The sequence below is a fragment of the Gouania willdenowi genome, chromosome 10 (genome assembly GCF_900634775.1).
Source record: "Gouania willdenowi chromosome 10, fGouWil2.1, whole genome shotgun sequence".
Taxonomy (NCBI): domain Eukaryota; kingdom Metazoa; phylum Chordata; class Actinopteri; order Blenniiformes; family Gobiesocidae; genus Gouania; species Gouania willdenowi.
Genome location: NC_041053.1, coordinates 37,234,543 through 37,254,669, shown reverse-complemented (window position 1 = coordinate 37,254,669; position 20,127 = coordinate 37,234,543). Strand labels below are relative to the sequence as shown.

At 36.9% G+C, this 20,127-nt stretch overlaps 2 protein-coding genes across 2 annotated transcripts in view; one reads left to right on the top strand and one right to left on the bottom strand.

Moving 5' to 3' along the window:
- Positions 1-9,103, bottom strand: part of ldb2a (LIM domain binding 2a) — a 135,801-nt gene extending 126,698 nt beyond the window's left edge. Inside the window, 1 exon segment of the mRNA XM_028458961.1 lies at positions 8,849-9,103. Within this exon segment, the coding sequence (XP_028314762.1) occupies positions 8,849-8,980 (132 nt within the window). The 5' untranslated portion in view covers positions 8,981-9,103.
- The window catches only part of anxa5a (annexin A5a), a 1,189,405-nt gene that overhangs the window by 320,953 nt on the left and 848,325 nt on the right, over positions 1-20,127 (top strand). Inside the window, exon 14 of the transcript XR_003674903.1 lies at positions 19,259-19,264. The gene's annotated coding sequence lies outside the window, so the exon portion shown is untranslated. The remainder of the gene's footprint in view (positions 1-19,258; positions 19,265-20,127) is intronic.

Below are 20,127 nucleotides of genomic sequence, written 5' to 3'. Positions count from 1 at the left end.
TCTAAAAAAATCGGAGATTTTTAATTTTTTAGGCAAAAATCGCCCAGCCCTATTATAAACCCCTTCTACCACTTTTTCCACCTAATGTTGCATATTTTGACCCATTATTGTAACCTTTACCTTTTTTACCATACTGCATGCTTATTTTTTGCAAATGTAACCACATTCACGATTTGTCCCAAGACTACATCTGTTCATGCACCAAAGAGTCCTAGTGCCTAACGGTGAGCCTTAAAGGCTCAAACATACTTGGGTGGAATGTATTAGACGTGGACTTCGTGCAGATCTATGAAAACCCAATTAGTGCAAAGTTGAAATGTTAAAACCACGCGGACTCTGCTCAGAGAACCTGATATTACACATAACTCTGCTGGGCATGTATTTTTCACATCGACCCACATTAAATGTAACAACGACCTGCATTTCACCACCTGGTGAAACAGAGCAGGAGAGATGAAGACGAGCTGAGAGGAGAGACTGGCAGACGAGCTACGAAAGTACCGACACCTTTAAAACACGTCCCAGCAAGAGTACAAGGTCTACAGAGAAGTGCTAAAGAGGATTGTAGGATATGTAGGTTCGACTACCCGGCCGTGCGCACCAGGTGTGCTCGACTATGAAAGCCCTGAGGAATGCGGACATTCCTCATGGAGTCCGCTCCGCCTACATTCCGCCCGCAGTATGTTTAGCCTTCAGGCTGATTTTACACCAGTTCAGTCGTGGACTCGGTCCGCGGGGTTGGAGGACAGCTGATCATTTTATCACCTTGGTTTGGCTTGGTTTCCCTTCGGAGCGCAACTTCTGATCCACTCCACACTGCCTCTGGTGCAGTTACATAAGCTAGTCACTTGTGGGCGCCATTACCCCATATATCATTACGTGCGACCAGTACAAGACGACTGTAGTGGTAGCCTTTCAGAGGATGGAAGATGCCACAAGACGTCTATGTTTACCCAACCACTAGCAACGAGTGTATCATAGCGTAACATGTTTTTCCTGCAGTCCGTGCCTTCTCCTCGCCCTCCGAGAGCTCTTTTCTGTTTCAGGTGTCTCGATGTTGGAGCTGGTCGTTCCTGATTGATGGCTTGCGGCTCAACTTGTCTGGGACACTCTGATGGTTTATCCTTCTATCCTATTCTGTTTGCTCCTCTGTTCACTAACCCAACCAGTTGAGGCGGATGGCTGCCACCTCTGAACCTGGTTCTGCTGGAGATTTCTTCCTATTAAAAAAAGAGGGACTTTCTTCTTCCCACTGTCGCTAAATGCTTGTTCATTTGGATCTTGTTGGGTTCTTTCTTACTTACTATGGACTTTGAGATGACTTTGTTGTCATTTGTACTACATAAATAAAGTTGAAATGAATTACTGGAGTAGAGACTTCTCTAGGCAGACTAACAGAAACCAGAAGAAGAGGTTCTGATCTGTAGGTCAAAGTGAGTGTGTTCGAGCGCGCAGAGAATTCAACTTTCTCCGTTTGTTCTTTCAAAACATCCATCAATGAAGCAGCAACGTCTGTGCTGCAGTCGGTTCTCCCGGCATCTCCCATACTTCCTGTTTTTAGTCAATTTGTGTTCACGCCACAGCTGAATCGCTCTAGACTTTGATTGGAAACGCTCCGAAACCGGCAGAAACAATCGCTCTGGAATTCTCCCGTTTCATCCGCTCTAGAATTCGTTTTGTGTGTTCACACCAACCAAACGAGGTGAACTATCAGAGCAAACAAATCCTAGAGCGATTTAGTTGCATGGCATTGTGGGTGGGTGGATTCAAACTATGGCGCAAAAAAAACCCACCAAAACGTGGCAATTTGTCACATCTCCGTTGTTGAATGGTGTGAAAGCACCAACAGACGGAGAAGGCAGAATTCTCTGCGCGCTTGTACGTGCTCGCCCATAGAAGTCTATACTTTAGTAACAGCACCCCCATGATCAAAAAGTGAGCTGTGAACACAAACCGAGCCAAACCAAGGTGACCCATCTGGCTGGAGTCCACCACTATACATCACTTTGTTCAACACACTCCAAAATAAAACGGGTAATACCCCAATCTGTGCAGACTATATTAAGGGTGTTGCATTATTAGTAATAGTTGCTATATGCTTAATTATTTTGCAAAGGTTTTAACCTCCCCTCTGAAGGGAGATTGCATGTTCTCTGTGAGTGATGTTCATAAAATAGAGTGGAGGCAGTAAAGCCAACAATCACAATAGGATACTGTTACACTACATACAAAGAAATTAGTCTTTTCCACAGCTGCATGCTGTAAATGCAGGATGAATTTCACCATTGTTATTCTAGCCTAATCCACATTTATTTTTATTTATTTTATTTACAACCAGAAATCCTGATAACCTCCCGTTACACAACACTTGACCCCCTCGTTGATCCTGCGTCTGACTGTGCTCAGATTTTCAAAGGCTTGAGCAGAAGCTACAGTAAGTGACGAATTAAACGCTAGAGAATCCCTTCAGACAAACATCACCATTAAGGAAGCAGCCTCTAACGTGGCTGACTGCAGGTAAGCGGCTCATGGAGAACCTGCTTCATCATGAAAGCCAACTTTATCTTTTTCTGTCTACGTTTCCATAAAAAGAGAGAAAAGCCATTTACATGAAAAGCCACTTTCTGTCGGGGAACGTTCCTCCTTGTGTTCTTATGTTTCTCCACCAAACGCTGCACTATTTGTTACGCATAAATGAGGATAATTACTTTATGATTGAGTTAAAAGCTTGAACTGAGCACGATGCCACATTTGGATGCAAACAAAACTGCAAAAGTCTGCATATAATTCCCTGCACAGCTCAGAGATGATTGTCTGATCTGAGGGCACTATTATTAACGTCGAGGCTGACATTTAGAATTATGACAAATTTGAAAGAACAAATTATTTGTGTGTTTTTGGAGGTATTTTTGTTGTTGTTTCTGGAGTCATTTAGGTTGTTTTTGTTATTTTTGAGTATACTTGTAATTGACATGTTTTTTTTTTGGAGAAAATGTGTGTATTTGTGTTGTCCCTTTGTGCAATTTTCATAATCTTGTAAGTTTCTAGAAGACATTTTCAGTGTTTTTGTAGTTTTTTCACATTTTTACTCATTTAGTGTATAATTTATGCGTGTTTTATTTTGTTTTTGTGTATACTTGTGGGTGTTGGAGTAATTTTTGTTGTCATCTCGGTTGTTTGTTATATTTGTAGTTGACTTGGTTTTTTTTGGAAAAAGTGTGTATTTTTGTTGTCCCTTTGTGCAATTTCTATAATTTCGTGTTTTTAAGAGTCATTTTGAGAATTTTTTTTTTTAACTTATTGTCTAAAATTCTTTTTTGTATATACATGTAGTAAACGTGTGTGTTTTCTGAGTTATTTTTGGAGTCGTTTATGTTATTAGTGTGTGTTTTTTCTGGTATTGTTGTGCATCTTGTTTGTATTTTTGTTCCTTTGTTTAATTTTGTATGTTTTTATGAGTCATTTGGTGTTTTTTGTTGTGATTTTGTATGTTTTTGTTGTCGTGTATGTTTTTTGGAGTCATTTTGTGTGTTTTTTGTCGCCATTTTTGTGTTTGTGGAGTCAAATTGTGCATTTACTCTGGGGGGGCCACTCAAATCAGGCCGAGGGCCCACAGCATTAAAGATGCTGAGCAGAAGTTACACTAACCCACAATATAATAAGTTCAAATGAGTTGATGAAGGTGTTTTGGGGAAAGTATCTTCTGACCGCGCACTTGTGTTTTTCCATGTCTGGCATCAGCACCTTCCCTGTGTGTGTGTGTGTGTGTGTGTGTGTGTGTGTGTGTGTGTGTGTGTGTGTGTGTGTGTGTGTGTGTGTGTGTGTGTGTGTGTGTGTGTGTGTGTGTGTGTGTGGTACAGAAGTTGAGCTCCAGCGAGGCTTGGACCACTAAGCATGAATAATGCATCACACCAGGCCGCTGCATCTCAGCAACATTGCCTTGGTCTGCTTTAAGTTGCAAGTTGTTTCTCATAAAGAAAAATTCAGCATCGTTGTACAAAACTGCTGCAGTCCAGCTTCAGTCCGTTTCCTAAATAAGTGCTAATAGTCCTTTAGGCAGCAACAAAGGAAGGAAGGAAAACAAACTTCTATCGTTTAGATCAGGGGTGTCAAACTCATTTTAGTTCAGGGGCCAAATATCGAGCAGTTTGATCTCAAGTGGGCCACAGATTATATGTGGGAAAATGAGTACTTTCAACATTATTGTGCCCTAGTTTGCACTTCTACCTATACAAGAAATACAAAATCTGTAAAAAAACGATCATATCCAAGCAATTTGTGACATATTTGAGTCCCAATAGGATCTTTAATTTAAATTTCCTACATTTTGTGACAATTTTCTATTTAAAATTGAAGAATTTTGTCGGAATTAGTTTTTTTTAAAATGCTAAACATTAGAAAATGACTGAAACGCAACAATATTTGTACGATTGGAATCACACAATGATTCATTATTTTCACTGTCATTTTTACTTTATCGTGCGGGACGAATCGAATGCTCCAATGGACCAGATTTAGCACCCGAAAATGAATTAATTCAATTGGTCAAAAAACAGACATTAACAGATTTTCACGTCACTCATTGCACACTAGGTTCTTATCAACTATTACTAACTTTTATTAAAACTAGTGCTGGGACTTTATCACATGAATTGCGATGAATTAACTACAGAAATAAACATCACAAAACAGCGTGGAACCTTTCTCATTTCACAAGTTTCTACTGACGCACAGACCATAACACAAGAAACAGGAGAACCAGAGGAGAAGTCGTAGCTGTGCTTATATTTATAGATATATATATACACACAAAATATGTAAGAAACAGACAATAATCTAGCAGAAAGTGATAGATTTCAGTCCAATCAGGATCTTCACTTTAAATTTCTTTGATTTTGTGACCCATTGCTATTTATTTAAGATAAATATTGTGTCATAATTTAAGGAAACTTGAAGGATTTTATATAAATTTTGAGTTTTTTCAACTGTTTAACACTAAAAAATTACTGTAATCATGCAAATATTGTTGTATTACATTCACAATATGTCATTTTTACTTTCTCCTGAGGGCCGAATTGGATGCTCCAAAGGGCCAGATTTGGCCCCCGGCCCATGAGTTTGTCACGTGTGGTTTAGGTCATTTTGTGAAGAAATCCACAGTATGTTTCTGTAAACCCTTTGATGGTTTTCTGTTTAATAAAAGTCAGAAAACATGAAAATAGATCTTCCAACTGGGAAAGTTCAGTAGGTTAATCAGGAAAACGTAATTCCTTCGCTCCAGCTTTTCATATTCACAGTTCACAATGTCAAATTCTAAGCTGCAGAAAGCATGTATTTAATATTTACTGCTGTTTACTTCATTCATCCCCCCCCCCCCCCCACCACCACCACCACCACGAACACACTGGATGTGACAAACCTGACATGTCAGATGAAGTTTTTATCCACTGATTTACACGTTTGTGATCACAGAACAGATGCTGAGGACAGATGCTCGCCGTACACAACTGGCACTGGGGATCACCAAGAGTTCAGTCACAGTGACACTGTATGTGTGTGTGTGTGTGTGTGTGTGTGTGTGAGTGTGTACGCTCAGAGCAGTGGCAAAACACGAAGAATTACTTCACACGGATTAATTTTACAATCACGGGAAATCTATTAGAAAGGATTAATCATCAAAACTTAGTCCAGAGATTGAAGTGAAAACAATCCAATCTGATGCGTCTAACTATATTTAAATTGTTTGGTTTAAGTTAATGCAGATTTGTCACTAAGAGCAAGTTGGAAAAAAAAGAAATAAATGATATAAAAACCAAATATATGCTTCACTGTCAGTCCCAGTGCTCATTTTAACAGCAAATTGGATTTAGATTTAGTCAAAAATGCTATCAGAAGTATTTCAGTTATAGTCTAGTTTTAAATTATATTAAAACTTTTGTTTTTGTTATTGTTGTGTACATCCTTGTAGTCATGTTGTTTGTTTTTGTAAAAAGTGTGGTACCACGAGTGTATCTGTGCGCGAGTACTTGTAATACATTACTTTTCCATGTTCCACCCTCCCTCAGGTGAGACAGGTAATTAATGGTAGTGTTGTTTTTTTTTTTACATTTTACTCATTTTGTGTAAATTTTAGTTATTTTTTGTTTTTTGAAGTGATTTATGTTATTGTTGTGTATCCTTGTAATCATCTTGTTTGTTTTGGGAGAAATTTTGTGCAATTTTGCATGGTCTAGTTATTGTCACTCAAGGAAAACTTTGACAAAAATCTTTAGTCAACAAAATTAAGGCAAGGCAAGGCAAGGCAAATTTATTTATATAGCGCATTTCATACTCAAGGCAACTCAATGTGCTTTACATGATAAAACATTCAATTGTTTAAAATCAATAAGAACATTTAAATCAATAAGAACAATTAAAATCATCAGTAAAATCAATTAAAATCATCAGTAAAATCATCATTACATCAACAACATGACCAAAAATCTCTCTCTCAATCATATGCAGTAGAGAAAAAAAGTGCCTTTAACTTTGATTTAAAAATGTTCACATTGGATGCTGACTTCAGCTCCGCTGGCAGTTTGTTCCACTTCTTTGCAGCATAACAACTAAAAGCAGCATCACCATGTTTACTGTGAACTCTGGGCTCCACTATCTGATCTGTGTCCATAGATCTGAGAGACCTGCTGGGTTCATACCTGACTAACATGTCACTGATGTATTCTGGACCAAACCCATTCACAGATTTATACACCAGCAGCAGAACTTTAAAGTCTATTCTGAGGCTGACTGGGAGCCAGTGTAAAGACTTTAAAACTGGAGTAATGTGCTCTGACCTCTTTGTTCTGGTTAAGACCCGAGCTGCAGCGTTCTGAACCAGCTGTAGCTGTTTGATGCTCTTTTGGGGGATTCCTGTCAGAAGACCATTACAATAGTCCAGTCTGCTGGAGATAAAAGCATGGACCAGTTTCTCCTGAATTAACATTAACAAATTAACAGTAAGGATGTGTCAAATGATCAATAGTACAATATTTATTATAGGGTATAGTATAGGGTCCTATAAAATCCACGTTAATGGAATTGCGGACGGAATCAAATGAACAGAATTGGCATGAAATGCGTCACCGTGAGGCAAGAAACGTTATTTTTATGGGGACATGTTTCTGGGGAGCACTCATTAGGTGCACCGCCCTTCCTCTCCCGTCTTGGCTGCACGCCCAAACCACCCGAAATCCCGTCTAAACCGCCAAAAAACTACGCAAATCATCACTGACTGCTAAATACAGAGCCGACCAGTTCCCGCTTAACTTTGCTGTGCCTGTGAAACTCCGTCCGTTTCTCAGAGCTACAGAAGATTTGTGGGAAAAGTTGCCTGTTGTTGTGGACAAGACCATCAATGCCAGGTTAATGCACTGACTGAATATTTATTTATTCTTTTTCATATGCAGTTTTCATGAAACAAGTTAATATGCTTCAACACAAACATGAACAGTATTTTGGTGAAGCATTATTTTGTCTCAGTCTTCCCTTAAAAAAATAAAGACTTAAACATAACACGAAGACTAGTTGTGATCAGTGTGTGTTAAGCAGAGCCACTGTGCAGTATACACTGTTTTACTTGGCTGTTATTCATGTGAAATTGATTGACAATGTTTTACAAGTTCTGTGAAATGGATAATGGAAATGGAAATATTGTGATATATCGTATCGCGAGGAACCTGGCGATACCCAGCTCTAATTAACAGTGAAGTCTTCGCTTGTGTTCGCTGATGAAAAATATCAGTTTTAATTATTTTATTTATTTTGTTAGTCATGGTGTAGTTATTTTCACTTAAAAAATGTTGTCGAAGAAAACTATGATGAAAATCTTTAGTCAAGGAAATAACAGTGCAGCATATTTAAATCTTTCAAGTATATTATTGAACTTTTACATGTTTTATGAGAAACGTTTAAAAACGGTTTGTATGGCCATCAATTAAATATTTTTCTATTTTTGTTTATGGGGGAAAGGGTTTATTAATGTAATTTTTAAATAATCTATTTAAATAAAGTGTCTTCTTTCCACTTGCCTCCCTACCTTAGGTGAGACAGATTACTAGTAAAGAGTGGTAGTTTTGTTGTTGTCATTTTTCACATTTTACTCAGTTTGTGTAAAATTATTGTTAATTTGTGTGTTATTTCTTTGAGTTGTTTCTGTTGTCATTTTCATTATTTGAAAAAAATTGAAAATAGAAATTTAAAAAAAAATGTTTTTATGGGAATCAATTAGAAATTTTTGATTATTTATTTATTTAGTTATTGTCATTGGGGGGGAAAAAATGTTGTAGAGGAAAACAGTGCAGCCAACCTAAATCAAGTTTATTAATGAACTTTTAAAATACAGCAGTTTAGTATGCCTTGGGTTTTAGAAGGAGAAACATTTTTTAATATATTTTTATGGGAATTAATCAAAAATATTATGATTGTTTTGTTTCTGTTTTTTTTTTTATTATTATTATTATTTTTTTTTATTTTTTTGGGGGGGGGGGGTTAAAGGGTTTATTAATGTTATTTTTAAATAATCTATTAAATAAAAATAAAATAAAGCCTGTTTTTTTCCACGTGCCTCCCTTCCAGGTGAGACTGATTACAGGTAATTACGTCCTCAAATCAGCAGCTTTTCTAACTTCTAACTGTTTACTTTGACCTCAGGAATGTTTCCCACTTTCACATCTCATCCATTTCTCCCCTGACTGACGGAGCTTACAGGTTCTCCGATCCCGATCCACCTCCACCTCCCCCCCGGTCCTCCACCCGCCCAGCCTCCTGCCTCCGGTACCCGGAGCGGAACGGAACCGAGCGGCGGACTCACCTCTGTGCGCGTCTGGAGCCGCTTGTTCATCTCGTAGATCCGGTACTCGGGCTGGACCATGTAGGGCGAGTGCCTCCTGTAGAAGGGTCCGAACGGGGACGCGTAGAACGGGTCGTGGGTCGGGTTGGACATGGTGGCTTCTCAACATCCAGCGGGCAGAGCAGCGCACATGGGGAGCCGGAGATCTCCGGAGAGCCCGGTGGTGGAAGCAGCCGCTGCAGAGGCTGAGCTGCTCTCTGAGAGTTGGCCTGTCCGCTCCGTGCTATAGAGGAGGAGGAGGAGGAGGAGGAGGAAGGCTGTGGAGCTGCTGCTGCTGGATATTGAAGGGGTGGAGGGATGTCGTTTCCTGTTCCCTCAACACTCAAAACTCTGCTTTTCACTCTTGGAAAGTTCAAGTCAGATTTTGGCATGCTTTGTGATTAATTTTCCCAAAAAAAAAAAAAAATAAATAAATAAATTTTGTCATCCTAAATGAATCAGAACTACTGCTATCACACTGGGGCTGCAGGGCGATATGGACCAAAACTCATATATATTAAATGTATTCTTATTTTATTTTTCTCAATATGGTTTTCACGGTGCGTCATCAACCCGGAAGTTGCCATTTTGGAGATAAAGCAGCAGGTTTACGAATAGCACGCAGACATGAAAATCCAGAATTTCGAGATAAAATGGTGAACTATTGCCATGTTTTTGGCTGTACCAATCGGTCAAACAGTGAGATGCATTTGGAATTTAATAGATTGCCAAAAATCATATCAAATCAGGGAGAACAATCTCACAAGTTATCAGAGGAAAGAAGGCGCTTGTGGCTAGCAAAGCTAAATCAGGATACAAAAACGTGCATCGCAGTGTCATTTAATGTTGTAAATTCATGATAAAATCCAGCCAGCGGTCACTTTCAGCTTCATGTTTGCTGCAGTACCATACATGAGCTGCTGGGTGCAGTGTCGCTTCAACATTTACATTGTAAAGAAGAATTGCGCAACAGAAGAAGAACCAACCTCGAGGCTGTCCAAATAGTCCCTCCTATCCCCTTTCCTATCTACTTTTCCATAACCCCGTGGCTGAAGTCACGGGGTTAAGGAAAGGTGTTAGGAAAGGAGTTAGGAAACGACCGTCACGTTTCTTTTCACAATCATACGCACTAGGTGACGTAATAATCCGAAGGTTAGTGACGTCTGATTTCCAAAAATGGACTACTAAAATGGCATTTACAACACGTATTACAGCATAATATGGCAAAAAAATGTGTCAGATCCCTTTTTATGTCAGTTATAATTTGATATGGCTTACATATAATAAGATATGGGTTTTAGATAATTTAAAGTTGTTCAAGGCATATTATTGCATTGGTAACTTACGTGATCTTTGTCTTTTGTCGGTCATCGTGAGTTTCCGTGAATGCTCAGGTGTGCGTGTTCCTTTAAATGTTGTCGCCGCAAGGAATTGTGGGTCAGCATTATCTCGTCTCCTTTGGTAAAGGATGCATCAGTGTTTCCTAGGCTAAGGGAGGTTATAAAGGAAGCAATGAGCCTCCTTTCCTTAGAATTGGATTGCTGTTTGTCATGGCTACCACTTAAACACTTCGTGGGATCAAGGAACAATGGATAGGAAAGGAGATAGGAGGGAATATTCGGATGCAGCCTAAGTCTCAAAATTTAGGGACCATTTCACTGGAAACTTATATTACACACCTGAGCTAACATCTGTGCCATGAAACTAACAGTAAATATGTTAGAATCAAAGCAGCAGAAAACTATTTTATTAAAAAAAAAAACTCAACATTTCAACATGGTTGAAAGGAATAAAATAACTTGTATTTTTAAAAGAACAAATTAATTCATACATATTTTGTACAGTCACTGTGTTTTATGGCACTTAAAATATTTGTATATTATGTACATTATATTAAGGATTGTATTTTTTCAAAATAATTTAGGAAAACTGTAATGAAAACTTTTGACCACTAGGGGGGCTTTTTGTACCCTTTGAAACATTGGTTTCTTTAAGATCCTTTGTTTCATTGTCATTCTCATTAAAATTGTTTGCTCGAAGAAAAAATAAGAGTTTCATTAAACCTTTCCATAGGAAATCCACTTTGATCACCCGACATGTTTCGACTGACAACTGCAAGTCTTCGTCAGAGGCGTCTGCTGATGGCTTTGATGTTTCCTTGACTTCCACGTGGTAACACCTTAACATATTATTCAAAAAGAAGACAATAAGAATCTTGCTGGAATTATTACGCGGAAGTCAAGGAAACTTTCAAGGAAACATCAAAGCGATCAGCAGACGCCTCTGACGAAGACTGGCAGTTGTCAGTCAAAACATGTCAGGAGATCAAAGTGGATTTCCTGAGGCATTGTCTTGGGATAATCTTAGCTTCATTCTATCCTTTCTTAGTTTAATACACACAACTGTATTTTGTGTGTTTTAGCCAAGCATATAAATGTGTCATTTTAATCCAACATATTAAAGGGCACAGCTGTAACAGCTGGAAACATAAACAGCCCGTGTCCATGATATCATGATATGTATTGATCGTGGTGCCTCCAATCAATGCTGCTAATGAAAACGGCTCCTTACCACGCTGGGCATTACGCGACAAACAAAATGCTTCATACGCGTAACATTTTTCATCATTACTTTCAAAAACAAGTCCTCTCCATTAAATCTCCTATTATCCTCAAATATTACCAACACATTTTACACTGGGGTCAATCTGACCCCAGGGATATTTACCTCCAGAAAAATATTTTTTTTGAAAATTGTTGACCAAGTTTTAGTGTCAGACACTTTGTTTATTTGTTGAATACATAAATAAGCCGTTGATGATTTAACTTTGACCTGTTCTCTAGCGCCACCATCAGGACAAACTTTTACATTAGAATTAATTTATCTTGAATAGTTTTCATCCAAATCTTTTCAAATTTATTGAAAACAGTAATGACCACAATAATATGAACCCTATTCACACACAGACAATAATAATAATAATAATAATAATAATAATTATTATTATTATTATTATTATTAATTGAATCTTCTTAAATTTGCTGACATAAATGACCACAAGACTGGTCAGACAAGTCATCCACATCTAAAACTGCTTGGGGTCAAATTGACCCCAGAGGGACATTAATGAGTGCAATATGTGTTCAGCCATTGAAAAAAACGTCATCATGATCATTTAATGCTAAATCAGTGCCCGCGAAATTAGACAAAGTCATGAAATATGAAGCAAAAAAAAGTGAACTATTATTTTTTGAATGATAAATATTGAATGGGGTCAAATTGACCCCCAAGGATAATGGCAGGGTTAACATCTGATTACTGTAGGAGTGGATGTAATATCTTTAATTTTGATCCAATATCACTATTAGAGGCAAAACTTTCATTTCAATATTTCAGTTAGGGATAAAAAAAATAAAAAAATAATCATTATTAGTTTAAAAAAAAAAGCAGAATTGTGAAAATGAATTAAAAAATACATTCATAATTACACTGAATACAGCCGGACTTATCTGTGTTAAAAACTGTACAATCATACATTGCTCATTATTCTATATTTCCCCACAGAGAAATCCATGCAGCAGACATCAATAATATTATTTACTGTGACAGTGTGTGTTACTGACGTGTTGAATTTCTAAACCAGCCACACCAGGGTACGTTGTCGATCTTTTTTTTTTTTTTTTTCTGGCACGCTGATGAAGATTTCCTCTATGACAGATTAGGCTCAGGCTGCCAAGTAGCCACAAGGATCTAAAAATAAACACACGCTCTGACCAGCTGAAACATTGTAGCTGAATCTCACATTAACTGCCCACACTGGGAATTAATGAACAGCATTTATGAAGTCTGACTTTTAATCCAAAATGGCTGAATAGGGAGCGGCAGTCTGAATCGAGTGAGATAAAAGTTGTAATCCAAATGCCTCAGGCATCCAGTGGGGTAATTAAAAAAAAAACTTTGAAAAAATCTATTAATAAACCTTTAATTAAAAACTACATTTTTAATATCTAAAGACCTTTTCAATTGACATTTCTAACAAGATTTGGTTGCTCGCCTCAAGCGCTTATACTACTCAAGTGTGGCTGCAACACAGCACAGTGTAGAAGAGAAAAGCTCATGTGGCAGATTTCACCAATAGTTCAGTTGTGTTGTAATGATAATGACAAATATGTCCTACATACTGTATGGGTACTGGTCAATAGTGGGACTACGTCTGGATGTCACATAGTTTCATTTTCCTGGGGGTTGTAGGTGGGGGGGGGTCAAATGTTTTCATTACAGTTTTCCCAAATTCATTTGAAAGTATGTACATAACAGGGTTGGGGTCCATTATAATTGTAATTGCGTAATTGATATTTATTTAGAATTATGGCGTAATTATAATTATAACTGTAACTTTAAAAAACTGTTGCTGTCGTAATTGTAATTGAGCAGATAATTGACTTTGTATTTGTAATTGTCGTGAAAATTCTTTAAAAATTGTCATTTGTACTTTGACGTAAAACTGGGGAACCATGTCACAGTTCTATGTACAGTTCTACATGTATGTAGTTAACAATTCTTAAAATATGTTTCATATCAAGCTTTCCCACATTTTAACATTTAAAAAAAAATTAAATGAGGGGTATACTGACACAAAAAAGACTCAAATGCCCACACCAAATATATTAAAACCTATGTTTTCATAGATTAGAAAGAAATTAGATTACAGATATTTGTTTTTAGTGTATTTTACAGCTGATTTAGGACCAGTTAGCATGACAGATGCTAACAGAAAGCTAACACAAGAGGAATGTTAACTCTTATTAGGTTATATATTTCAGGCTCAGTAATTGTGATTAATTGTAATTGAACTTTACTAATTGAGAAGGTAATTGTAATTGAACTTTACTAATTGAGAAGGTAATTGTAATTGAACTTTACTAATTGAGAAGGTAAATGTAATTGACTTTATGAGAATAAAATATAATTGGAATTTAATTGGAAATGAAATGAATGCCATAATCGTAAATGAGATGTAAATGACCATGGGTAATTGAAAACGTAATTGTAACTGAAAAATGTAATTGACCGCAACCCTGGTACATAATATATAAATATTTAAAGTGCCAAAAGACACAGCGACTGTACAAAATATATATCTACCTCAAGTGTGTAATATACGTTTTCAGTGAAATGGTCCCAAACTTTTGAGACTTTAGGTTGGTTCTTCTTCTGTTTCGCAATTCTTCTTCACAATGTAAATGGTGAAGCGACACTGCACCCAGCAGTTCATGTATGGTACTGCAGCTAAAATAAAGCTGAAAGTGGTCACCGGCCTGATTTTAATCATGAATTTACAACATTAAACAACACATCTTCAGAAATTTTTGTAGTCAATATTATCAATTATGTTACTAATCATATTTGCATTATTATATATGTTACACACATTGTGGTTGGCGCAAATCTCAAGACGGTCTATTTATTCAATTCTACGTTTTGTTGAACTCCTGCTGGGAAGAATCTCAAACTCCGCCTACGCTTCCACATATTATTACTATATAAAGTATGTAAGGCAGTGACAAAATCAACACAATAAGTGTCAGAAACCAGTCCCTGAAGGATTTTAACCTAACATTTTCTGGATTTTGTGAGAAATTTTTATCTAATTTGGAGACATTTTGTGGAGTAATTTAAGATAAATTGCAGGAATTTGGAAAAACTGAGAGTTCTCTCAACAATTTACGGATGACAATGACCACAGTCTTGTGATATTGGCATAGGGAAAACAGTGAGCCCTGCCAATATTGTGGAATTGAATAAATATTGGTGACAAAGATTATAGAAGTGGAGATCCTGCAGAGACTCAAATGTGTCACTTGCTGCGTTTCCATCACCCTTGAAAACGTGCAAAAATCTATATAGTGCAATAAAATAAAAATAATGGAAACACCTGAATTTTGAAAAAAAAACACTCACATATCACTAAGAAGTTTTTACTCTTTCATGAGGAGGTTTTTCAGATGTTTCAATATTGAAATGTGTCGCAGAAGCGCAATGGAAACCGTTATTTCCACAATTACACTTCACATGACGTGGCGTAACTGGTCACATCACCACTTCTCTCAGAGAAAACATGGTGTGTACGTATGGACAGAAAAAGAGACAAAGACATTTCTAAGCATTAGAATAATAAAAATTAGTGCCACACCAGACAGCAAACAACGGAGTGTTATAAAGAGGTTTGGGGCATCCATATTCCTGCAACAAATTATCGCGGGATGAGATTTCACGAGAGTGAAAACAACCTTCAATGAAAACATGTTTAAAGCGTACAGAAGTGGATTAGGGCCAATTTTGATGGAGAATAAAGAATAAAGTCAAAATTTCAAAAATGATCTCAAAATACAATATTGTGATAAAAGTTGAATGTCTGCTAAAGAAACAATCTACGGAAACTGACGAGGGCCAATCCACCATGGGGTCTATTCCCCCGTGCGCGTATGTCAGAAAAGTCACGCAGCTGAGCAGTTTTTGTGCTGCGTGCTATTCTCCCCCTGTACATAAATCAGTAGCTGCACGCCTCCATCCCAGGTACGCACTCTGGGTGGAGCAGCCCTGAAATGTGGGTGTTCCCATTCAAATCTGGTCTTACGTGCATTCTCCCATCTGCTTGAGTTCTTTTCCTCTTACGCGCTTCTGAACCTGGAATAAGTGCCGATAATATGAAACATTATGTTGCACTAGAAGTTTAGACTTAGTTACAATTTAATCCACACAGACTCATAGTATCGCAAAAGAGACTCCCAGAAAGAATCTATCCATACTGACACTGTCACACTGTCACTGCGTTCAATATATCGACATTTATCAGTCCTAAACGGGACAAAATGTGCTACATTTAATTAGATTTTATCCGTGCCGTCCACTCTTTTTTCTGCTGACACGGTAGGTGCTGTGTTGTGGGGCAGACAGCTGTGCGCACCCGAGTTGCTGCTGCTCGATTAATGAAACTTTGACAGAAGTCAGACTTCTGTCCACGTTGGTCACAATGATTCAACTATTTTCATACTAGGTTCAATGTAAAGTCACAGTTTGATTCACTACAGAGTAAATAATAAGTGAAACTAGCTGTCATATGCTGTCGTTAATATGAGGCGAAACAAAGGAGAGATTTTACACTGTTAGCCGATCCTCACACTGCAATAATCTGATCAAATAAACCTATAACATTGTTTATCTATGAAAGCGTTTCAAATTAAAAGTGCGATTTATCATCTTCACAGATTTCAATGACATTTACAAGCGTTGGGAAAACTCTATGTTCCATGATTTCTAGACGGCCTAAAAGTAACGACATTATGCCCAAGTCCGCCTCCTTTGTTTCAGACCGCCTTCATTCACAGACTACGCGCTTTTGGTCGATTTACGCGCGTCAGGATCCTGGACCAGATAATACACGCAGGAGAGAAGCACATAACTGCAGGCGCACAAAAAAGCGCTTAAATCCAGACCGGAGCATAGACCCCAATATGACAACAAACTGCAAAATTCTGTGTATCGATGATTGCGTTAAACTATACTTCAAAGTTGGGTTTAATAACAAGCAGATTATTTATTTTTTAGCTCATAAACACAGAGTTGTAAGCTCTTTAAGGACTTTGAAAAGATATCCTTAATCTTAATCTGTTCAGAGGGTAAAAACAGTCAAGTTTTAAAGAGGTGGAGCATTCAGTCAATCTGTGGCTATTGAGGAGCTACGGAAACAGATTAGGGCCAGTTTTAACAGAGACTGTTGTTGTCATATGGTGAATTGGCCAAGTAGAGTTGACTTTATTAGCAAACCTTTGACTTTTATCACAATATTCTATCTGGAGTTTATTTTCAACTTTAATCTCCACATTATATATTGTCTTTATTCTCATTATTTCAACATTATTTTTGATTTCCCCAAAATTATTTTCTCCATCAAAATTGGCCCCAATTCACTTCCGTGAAAGCGCAATTATATTTTGTCGGAATTTTCGAAATATCGCTTTTATTTTGCGGAAAAACTGACAATGGAAATACAGCTACTTATTGCTTGGATATTGTCGGAGCTTTACATGCTTTATGTTGATACGTGGAAGTGCAAACTGAGGCATTTTCATTTATAATCTTGAACTTGAGCTCAAAGTGCTTCATATTTGGCCTCTGAACTAAATTGACTTTGACACCCCTGATCTGGCCCAATGCTATTGCATAGTCATAGACAATACAATGCTTAATTCTATTCCTGTTGATAAACTCTCACTAATGCAGTTTTATGACTTCTGTGTAGCTTCTGCTGAATTTATTTGACTGTAAAAGTCACTGTGTACCAAAGGTGGGAGCATATTCTCCTCTGACCTTAATTAACACATTCATGGTTTCTTCCCAAGGTTTGCTCCATGATGAAATAAAAAGAAAGTGAGGAAATCGTGTATTCTCTGCCCAATAATTAGTGGGACTGTGATCTTTTTTGCGGAGGGTGAACAGTTTCTCTATTCTCAAATACATAAAAATGGTGAATTTTGACCTCTGTGTCTTGATTAAAACACTTGTGTTTTTAATCATGTACATTCAAGCCACGCAGGAGAAGAAAAAGTGAAACTGCAGAAGAAGATGATGCGTTTTTGCTTCCTTAATGTTTTAGGTCTCAAGCTTTCTGTGAATTATACGACACGTCCACAAAGGATGGAGAGGGAGAGGAGCTGCATTTAGTTGTGAAACAGCAAGGTGAGCAAGACAAAACACTTGTGGATGAGAATGGAAATGGGTCAGGACACACACACACACATATATATATATATATATATATATATATATATATATATATATATATATATATATCTGCTTCTGATGGCTTCCCTCTCAGCGTTTCCATGGTAACACAACCTGTCTTCCTACCTACCTGCATACCTGCTTTTTTTTAAAGACAGAAACTACACGACCTGGGCGTCCATTCTACAGGTTTTGCAGCTGAATGCATCGTCGTTGACATGTTACAGAGATCCAGGGAACGTCCCTCATTCCTTAATTATCATCAGAGCCTGAAACTGTAACCATGCCTGATGTTGTTGCTTCAAACAGTTGTACTTTTTTCTCTTCTTTTTTCCCAGGGGAAAATTAATGGTTTTCTTTTTTTTTAACTAACTATCTAACTTTTTTTTAGTTGTTGTATGTGTTTAAGAGGTTATTTAGCATTTTTTTCAGTCATTTTGTGTATTTTTCTGTTATTATAGGAATGTTTTTGTCACTTTGTGTGTTATTACAGTCATTTGGTGCATTTTTCTGTGGATTTGTGCTTTTTGTGTGTTTAAGTGGTTGTTTTGTCTGTCTTTGTTGTCATTTGTCGTGTATTTTTTTAATCGTTTGTGTGTTTGTTGTTACTTTGTGTGCTTTTGTTGACATTTTTCTGCATGCACACATGAATTATTTTGCAGATAAAGACAAAATGTGCTAAGACTGAAACTAATGTTTCACTAACTTAACTAACTAAAAACTTTTTTTTTTAGTTGTGTGTGTTTAAGGGGTTATTTTGCATGTTTTTTGCAGTCATTTTGTGTATTTTTCCATTATTTTGGGAATGTTTATTTCATTTTGTGTGTTTATTATTTTGTGTATTCTTTTTGTCATTTGGTGCATAAAAATAATGCAGGGACATTGCAAGTATCCAAGCTGTTTATAAACAACAACAAAAAAGAGGCAAGAAATCTAAAAAACTTATCCTCAAATATTACCAACACATTTTACCCTTGGAGTCAATCTGACCCCAGAGATATTTGCCTCCACAAAATGAGTCATTGTTGACCAAGTTTTTGTGTCAGGCACTTTGTTTATTTGTTGAATACATAAATAAACCCTTGATAATAAAACCTTGACCTGTTCTCTAGCGCCACCATCAGCACAAACTTTTATGTTAGAATTAATTTATCTTAAATAGTTTTCATCCAAATCTTCTCAAATTTATTGACAATATTAATGACCACTAGAGCATGTCCTGCAGCGCCACCATCAGGTCAAACTTTCAGTTTTAGAGTTAGTGTATTTTGAATGTCTTTCATTCAAATAATTTCTAATTTGGGGTGCACATGCACGACTCTCAGGATTAACCATATTGATTAATGTTGGTGACCCCCCTTTCCTCTCATAAGCATATTTATTTACTCATTTTTATCTCCTTATTCATTATAAAGTCCTTTGTCTCAGACACATTTGTATCTACGTCACTTTCACTGTGAAAGAGCTGTTCCAAAACCTCATTGGCGGTAAACCTTTTCAACATTTTTAAAACAGAGAGAGAGAGAGTGTTCAGATTGCAACACACACAGAGCACAATGAGGAATGATTTGGATAAAAGGCTGTTACAGGTATACACAGCTAAAAAAGATTGGGGTCAAATTGACCCCAGAGGAACACAAATGCGTGCAATATGTGTTCAGCACATTGAAAATATATCATCATGATAATTTTATGCTTAATCAAATTAGGGAAACTCGTGAAAAACGAAGAAAAAAACAACCCCAACTATTTTTTGAATGATAAACATTGAATGGGGTCAAATTGACCCCCCCAAAAATAGGAGGGTTAAACACAAGGAAGTCTCTTCCTCGTGTTGAGCTGTTTTTCCAAGAATGGATGAACTATATCCCGGATGCAGGAGCAGCAACTTCTATGTTGGAATCTCATTAGCATCGTAATAGCTTCCAGGCTCATTTGCATTTTGCTGTGAGTGATTCCCCTCTCCCTTTGCTCCGCTGGATGGAATAATAATAATAATAAAAAAAAGAAGTAAAACTTTAAAGCTTCATATTTTATTTCATAATTCAAGCTCACTAATTTGTAATTCAAAAATGCTTTTTAATTAAGATATTTCTTCACACTACAAATGTGACAAATATGTCTTATAAGCAAAATGTGGAAAGACATAAACTACAAAACTAATATTTACACACTAAAAAAATGAACAATTGTAAACCGAATAATAGAAAATCAATGCTTTATGTTGTTTTTCTGTGAAAATTCAAATCAAGTTTGCATCAGTGTCTTACACTTAACTGTGAATAAGAAACCTTTATTTATTGATTGAACATAATTCGTTTTTTTTAAAAAAAGAAGCAGAAATAGACCATTGCTTTGATCCACAAACACTTAAACCTCTCAATTTACATGTGCAAAAAGGAGTATTCAATACAACCCCTTTATTTACTACCGATTTTTCTTTCTTTCTCTTTTTAAAAAAAAATCAGAATCAGCTT